Here is a 7,407-nt window from a genome sequence, read left to right as displayed (position 1 = left end):
TTTTCTTTTCTCCTCATTTGTGGCCTCCTCTCGGGCAGACGGCCGTGGAGAATGGAGCTTCGCGTGGGGAAATGCGCCGGGCCTCGTCGCGGGGGCCTTCTCTCTCCCCCTTTACAGTTGTCAGTCAGTGGCCTCTCCCTCTCTGCCTCTTTCTCTCCAGGATCGATCAATATGGCTTTTGTGTGCAGGAGAAAGGGCCTCCCCGCCGGCCGCAGGTCTGGGAGCTCAGCAGGGTCTTTGGGGAGCAGCAGGGGTGGGCTGGGGCAGCAATGTGGGGCTACTGGGTGGATATGAGAAGAGTGTAAACATCCTGTCACTACCGCCCCCCCCCCCCCCCCAACCACCCCATTGGCTCTCTCTCATCTGACATCTTGCCCTTCTAGCGCATCATCCACTGTACATACCCAGAGACATAGCAGCCCTTATCTCCCCCCCAGTGGACCTCTTCGCTCGGACCCTCCTTTACAACTTCTCATGAGCCGCTGTGCACAAGGGGAGGTGTAGGGATGGAGGCTGTTTTGATGAACAGGGCTGATGTTTTTCACACATCTGGTATGGCCATTGATTTGTCCAGGTTGTGGGGGTTGGGGGAAGTGCTCGTGAGCGGTGGGATCTGGGGCAGCACTGGAGTTGGAGCGGCGTGGCGCCTCAGTCCCAGTAAGGCCGCGTCCCACGTCGGCGTGAGCCGAACAGCACCAGTGTGGCAGCATGATGGATGGGCCTGACCGGAGCAGGACCCTTGACCCCGCCGTCGGCGGGGCTGCTGTGGGGATCCCCGCTGCAGGCAGGTCCTCGGGGCCAGCGGCGTGCTGCTCCCTCTGAGGGGGACACTGCTCTGTGGCCTCTGGCCTCCCCCAGTGGAAAGAACAGCTCAGTCCGGCTCAGTCCAGCTCCTCATGGACATTTCAGATGGGGAGGAAGACGGAGCTATTTCAGTCAGGGTGATGATGTTATTCGTCTGCACGGAGAGAGAGAGAGAGAGAGAGAGAGAGAGGAAGGAAGGAAGAGAGAGAGAGAGAGAGAGAGATTTCGGCTGACTGGAGCGATTCTGCTCTTAAACGGAGGATTTCATTACCAAGTTCCTCTGAGAAGAGTGAAAAAAAACTCTGAAGCTGGATCAGTCTATAGAAAATAAAGTGTGTCAGGCTGGAGGAATTCTGCCTGTGTTCTTGCGGTATCGATAGTAGAGCAACCTGAACAGGGCCCATTAGTTTATAAAATTACATGTCTCACAGACAGCCTTGTAATTAAGTGTGCCCGAGAGGGCTGAGGCAATTCTGACTGCTGTCAGCAGAATTCTTTTTCCCCCCCATTTCTTTCCATGCACTGGAACCCAGAGAGGGAAGAGAAATATGTTTTCCAAGTGTGCCACAGAAATGATCCTTTAAATGGCTGTTTATGTTATCGTCGGAGAATTCGGCATGACACGTGAGGCGAGATGGGCTCTGCTACTCTCCTCCCGGCTCTGTCCTCTCGCTCCTCTCTCGGAGTGCTGGACATTCAGCCAGTGTTGTGTGGATTATGTGGATTTGGGTTCAATCTATAGGGCTTTGGGATGTTTTGGGAATATATGTTTTAGCTTTCAGTGCTACTCAATATTAAATCTGTGTTTTGCCTGAGCAATGTGAAATTGGCCTTGACATGCCCATAAAACTACTTGAATTGTGAGACTGTGTGATTGTGTGTCTCAGAGGTGACGACCCAAAGCTCTGTGTGTGTGTGTGTGTGTGTGTGTGTAGTGTTTGCATGTTACTGCCGTTTGCTTTCAGCCTACTGAGTGTGTTCCACTGTGTGTGTTCTGCTTTTAAGTGTGTGTGTACACAAACAAGGCGTGGGAGGTAGGTGTACCAGACAAAGACGCCAGGGTTCAGATGTGTTTAGACCGCGTTGAAAGAGCACTCGCACATACCATCACCTCGATGCAAGAGGCTAGGATGGTGGTTTGGTGAGAGGCATTCATTTGTCTGAAAGTTTTACGGGGTGTGGGAGATTGTGAGCTGCCCAGAGAGTTCCAACTGTTCAGGAGTTTTCAGGAATGCAGGCCAGGGTAGCTCTTTTGGGTTTTTTTTGCTGTTTTTTTTGTCTTAAGATTTTATCAAGCACGGCCAAGACTTTGTCCTGTGCGCTGCCTTGCTGCAACACAGTGGGGTTTGTGTGCTCCTTCTCTCCTCTCTCCCTGTCCCTCCCTCCCTCCCTCCCTCTCCTCTGCTCTCTGTCACGCTCTTTCTGCGTGTCTCTTGTCACAGGGGAGAGATGCTACACTGCCCGGGGCTGTGAAGTCACTGACCCCCCCGTAGTCCCAGGGCAAAGGGCTGGCGCGGGTTAGAGCGATGACGGACACAGACGTGGTACAGACTACCCCTTACTCACCTCTTCGTATCTCTCTCTCTCTCTCTCTCTCCCCCTCCTTCCCTCCCTCTCTCCCTCTTTGCCTCTACAGGGGACATCACGCAAAAGGGCTATGAGAAGAAGCGAAGCAAGTTGCTGGCCCCTTACATCCCACAGATCCAAGGTAAGAGATCTAAAGCTCTTTTGTCCTAACTGCAGCGCCTCTACTAGCCATGTGAAGGGTACGGAGTCTGTGTGCTGTATTTCCGCTAATGTTACTTTGTGTCAGCTGTGTGACCTTGAATGAATTGGAGGACTAATGGGGGAGTAGTTGTGGAGAGAGTAGGTTGGTGTTAACAGTGGGCACAAAGTGAGTTCTTCGTAGTCTGCCTTTACTGTTATTCAGTTTTGTACCCCCAGTGCTGTCAGCCCGTGAGACAGCGTTTTGCACCAATGATAAGACTGCAAGGCTGTCTACAGAGCTACAGAGTTACTCACATTACAAGAAGCCAGAATATTCATACAGCATTTGACCTGCTCTGTCTCTGGCTCCAAACTACAATAAGATAAGCGTAATCCTGCAGTGGAATTTTTTCTTTCTCTTTTTTTTTCCTGTAAGTGCTCCTCACACCATTCTATTGTCTTGGAGACGCGCCGTCTGTCCATTCTCCAGAGGAGTATAATAAAGCTAGCATTGTTGTGAAATGGCGTCGTCTGATTGCCGAGTCGGTGCGCGGGTAGGCTTTTGATTGGCTGCGGTTGTTTTCCGTTCTGTTCCGTTCCGTTCTGAGGCCTGGGAACTGACGACCTGCAGCATCCATAACAGCCATCTCTCTTAAATAGCTCACACTTAACAGCCAATCAATACCGAATGGAAAGTAGTGGAGGAGGGCCTCACACAGGGAGTCCATGCATCACCATTAGCGTGTCCTGTGGGTCCTGCGGAGGGGCGCTGGGGCCCTTGACGACGTGTTTTAGAGCCGTCTCTGGGGGCGGCCTCAGCCTGCTCCTGACTCGCCGCTCTGCTCAGCTCCGCTCTGCTCTGCTCTGCTCGTGTCATCAGTCTGTTTTGCTCCTACTTAACAGCCACATGGCCCCCGGGCCCACCACTAGCCACAGCAGGACACGTTTGTGTGTGTGTGTGTGTGTGTGTGTGTGTGTGTGTGTGTTTGTGTGTGTGTGTTTTATGTGTGTGTGTGTAGTGTGTGTTTATCTGTGTGTTTATTTTTAGCACTAGCCAGAGAAGCCGGGGATGAATATTTTATGAGGCTTTTGTGGCGGCCCCTGTCTGCCCTTCTCTCCACACGTCGTGTTTTTGGTTTGGCCGGCGGCTCTGGAAAAGGACCGGGGCCCTGGCTCAGCAAGCCTCCGCGGCCCTGATGTCTTTCCCAGCACTGTGACAGGCTCTGTCATTAAGGTGCCATTGTGCTCTGGCCGCTGCGGCGGGCCCCTTTTTCCCGACATTGGCCTCCTCTGTCCTAGCGAGCCATCGCTCTCTCTCTCTCGTGGTTCGCTTCAGTAAAACAACAACAGTTCCCAGTGATTGCAAAGCACTCAAAGCTATGGGTTCAGCACACCGATTAATCACATGGTGATTTAAATGGTGTAGCGTCTCTCTGTAGTTATTAGTTGTAACCACAGTGCCCTGTTCAGGTAGTGCAGGGCTCCAGACTAACTTTTTGCACTGGTTGCACTGGTGCGCCTAACTTTTTTTCTTAGGTGCACCAGCACAAAAGTTAGGTGCACCCAAATTTTCAACCACATTGCATTTAACACCGCAGCAGGTTCACTTTCTTTCCTTAATTACTGTCCTATATAGGTTGTCCTATGACTTATGATTTACAATTCTACAAGAAAAGTAACTTAATGAAGTGTTGGTGCTTAAAGTGCTCCACTGAGCTGAAATTTAAACTTAAAACATCTCAAGATGTATTAAATAAAAATAACAGTGAGTAAATTAACAGTGCACGTCTTTTAAGGGCTTCAAACTGCACATCTCATGGCTCAATGTTTTACATACTATCCTTCATGATCTTTAGGCCTTGGCTAAACCAGCTCGCCATGCTAGCATCTTCCATAGAAATGTATTTGAGCACAATTTAAAGAGATGTTCCAAGTAGCCTGGGGGATTTTTATGTGATTTTGCAATGATGATTGCAATAATCATTTGACAGCGCCACAATGCAATTTACTTTTTAATTTTAGTATTTTTAAATTTTCAATAAGAACATGGTTAATGCAGTAACGAAATGGTAGGCCTATTATTATAGGCTATTGCAATGACTTGCCATGCTCGATCTAAATGTGTCCATTCAATTCACCGTACACAATGACCACTGTATACATGCAGGGAATATTCGGGCTTTAAATGTAGCAGCGATGTTCGGTTTGCTCCAAATACCGGATTAAATTGATTGATGCCATCAGAATGAGTTTACACAACTCGCGCGCAAAACGAATATTGCTGTTGAGCACACACATTTTCAAATTTACACACAGGCACTGCCACCGCCAATCAGAGGGGAGGTCCCGCCCTTCACTATCTGTGATTTGTTTAAACCACGATATTGGCCAAATATGTGTCTGTTATTGAAGCAAAGGTAGAGTTTCAATGCGGACACTTTTTCCTCTCTCGAATAGCTGGTCGCACCGGTGCGACCTCCGATTTTTTTTAGTCGCACTTCTGAAAAATTAGGTCGCATATGCGACCAAATTGGTCGCACTCTGGAGCCCTGTAGTGTGTAATGTAAATGGCCCATCACTGTATGTGCTCGTAGCTCGTCGTAAACCTGTTGCCGAGGCCCCTTGGTGGGAATGATTCAGGCTCCACGCTGTGATTGGCCCAGGGGCTCGGCTCATAGTGCCGACTCACGGACCCCCAGCAGACCCGCTGTGCGAAACTTTCCCCCCCGGGCAGGGAGAGCCCTGCAAGCAGCCTTGTATGAAGCGCTTCACGCTACGCAGGACCGCGCCGCCGGAGTCTTCATGGGCTCGTATATAACGGGATGTCAGCGTGGCTCAGATGATCCAAAGAGTGCAAAACGATGTGAAATGGCCAGGGGGAACCAGGGGACACCGACCGGATCGTCTTTCATCGTGGTGTTACCGGCTCATCTTACTCAGGCCCCGCACCACACAGCCCACAAATCACTCTTCTGGCCGCCTCTCAAAAGACAAGGTGCCAAATAACGTGCTCCAGATTGTCCATGTGACACCGTGATCATATGGCTCATGAACAGTGGACGTTAAACCACTAAGTCGTTTAAACAATCTGGAAAAATATGCAGATCAGCCACCCCCTAAAAAGGAGAGCCAGGCAGTTTATTCCTGTTTGCTCAGGAATTAAGGGATTGAATTTTCCCTGCCTCCTTCGAGTGAGGGTAGTGGCGTTTTCATTTGTCTTCTCCTTGTAGGTTTGTCTTTGACGTTTGTGGTTGGGAGGCTAATTAAGAGCTGTTGCCTTCAGTACATTATGCAGAATAATGAATGGCTCACAGCCACAGAGGTAGACTAGATGTTATAACTTTTGAAATCCTTTGAATTCAACCAACTGAATTCTTGGCTGTGCACCGCTAGCCTGTGATTGGTCTGAGAGCATTTCTACCCAGCAACTTATAAGAGGCTGACCCGGTGTTAACAACTCTGTTTTGTCAGGCCTTTGTGAGGCCACCCTGCTGGGATGACACAGTGCTGAGGAACGCAGCCAACTTGTGTGAGTCCAGTCTGGCTGGGGGGTCGGGACACTTGAGCCATTTTCTGTGACTTATTGAGCTAGCGTTGACCAAGGCTGGTAGTCTCCCGAACTGGTTGCAGCCAGTCAAATCACCCATCCCCAAGAGAGGCAGTCGGTCTAGGCTCAGGGATGGGTCAGCAGCCTCAGGCAGGGGCGATCCCCAAGGGGAAGACATCCTTCAAGATGAAGGTAGTAATTTAATCTCGGCCCAACACAATGGGAGACATTAAACTTCGCCCTGCCAAAACATGTCAACTATGCATGTTTTTTCATGAGAAATCCCCTCCTAATTGAACAATGAACACTGCAAAGCGGCCTCTGTGCTGAGTTGGATCTGTGTAAGTCAGATGCATTGGAATGGCCTGCCCACAGTCTTTGGTGGTTTCACCCAAGGCTATTTGCATCTTGTCTGTATGCAGCCATGATCTTGGGGCAGTTTACTCTGCAGTGCATTTAAATAACAGAACAGATTTAGGTTCATTGATTGCAATGTCCACTGTAGTGACCAGTTCCACACTATGGAGTCTGAGGGTCCTGAGCTCCATGGAACCCCTGAGGTAGGAGGGTTAAGCCTCTCTGGGAGCTCAGCGGGACTTGGGCTCCTTTGAGGTGGAATGGACTCTCCTGGAAAGCATTACAGGAGCCAAAGCAAAAAGCATTGTTGCTCTCCACCCGCGACCCATTGAGCAGGCTGTGCAGTGCCCCTTCCTCAACAACCCCTTCTGCAGTGCCCCTTCCGACACAAACAGGAAATGCACTGCGGGTGTGTTGTTTCAGCGGAGAGAGAGGAAGCACTTGACGTGTGGCCGAGCTAAATGTGGGGTTGGCACCACATATGTTTTTCCATGCTCTGTTATTCAGAGTTTCAGAGAGTAAATATAGTTCCTCTTTGTTTTTTTCTGTATTTTGATGGGCGATGGTTCATAAAAGTGAAATTCCGTAGAGGCCTTGGAAACGAAGTATGACTTGCATAACCGCAGTGCTGTGAGTCATCAGGAAAGACATTCTTCACAAAAAGGTGAAGAATCAGATTTTTTTGTGTCTTTGTTGCTAATTTTGGAACGGCAAAGGCCAGAGGGTTGTCTGGAGATGTCGAGAGGGCCCTCATTTGAGGTCGGTTTCCGAAGCATAGTTAGGATTCTCATGTTATAATGCAGTCCTGCTTGATCAGAAGTTCCGCCTGCGGCACAGTTTTTAAATCGGGCCTTTTTGGGTCTTGTGTCTCAATATAGTCTACACTCCACGTCATGTTTCTCTGGAAGTCTGTGGTAGACCATCCTCGCAACGCACTGCTTGATGCCACTGCTATTCTGCTGCTGAGCTTTTCACAACCAGGGATCGGTTGT

At 49.7% G+C, this 7,407-nt stretch overlaps 1 protein-coding gene across 1 annotated transcript in view; it reads left to right on the top strand.

The window, feature by feature from the left end:
- The window catches only part of dip2a (disco-interacting protein 2 homolog A), a 58,854-nt gene that overhangs the window by 18,056 nt on the left and 33,391 nt on the right, over window positions 1–7,407 (top strand). Inside the window, exons 5-6 of the mRNA XM_076263684.1 lie at window positions 2,441–2,512; window positions 5,832–5,833. Coding sequence (XP_076119799.1) covers window positions 2,441–2,512; window positions 5,832–5,833 — 74 coding nt within the window. The remainder of the gene's footprint in view (window positions 1–2,440; window positions 2,513–5,831; window positions 5,834–7,407) is intronic.

This window comes from Alosa pseudoharengus, unplaced genomic scaffold (genome assembly GCF_046254945.1).
Source record: "Alosa pseudoharengus isolate Yale_2024_CS ecotype anadromous, Long Island Sound unplaced genomic scaffold, YU_APseudo_1.1 YU_APseudo_1.1_scf_3, whole genome shotgun sequence".
In the NCBI taxonomy this organism is placed as follows: Eukaryota; Metazoa; Chordata; class Actinopteri; order Clupeiformes; family Clupeidae; genus Alosa; species Alosa pseudoharengus.
This window is presented reverse-complemented; position numbering and strand designations above follow the sequence as displayed.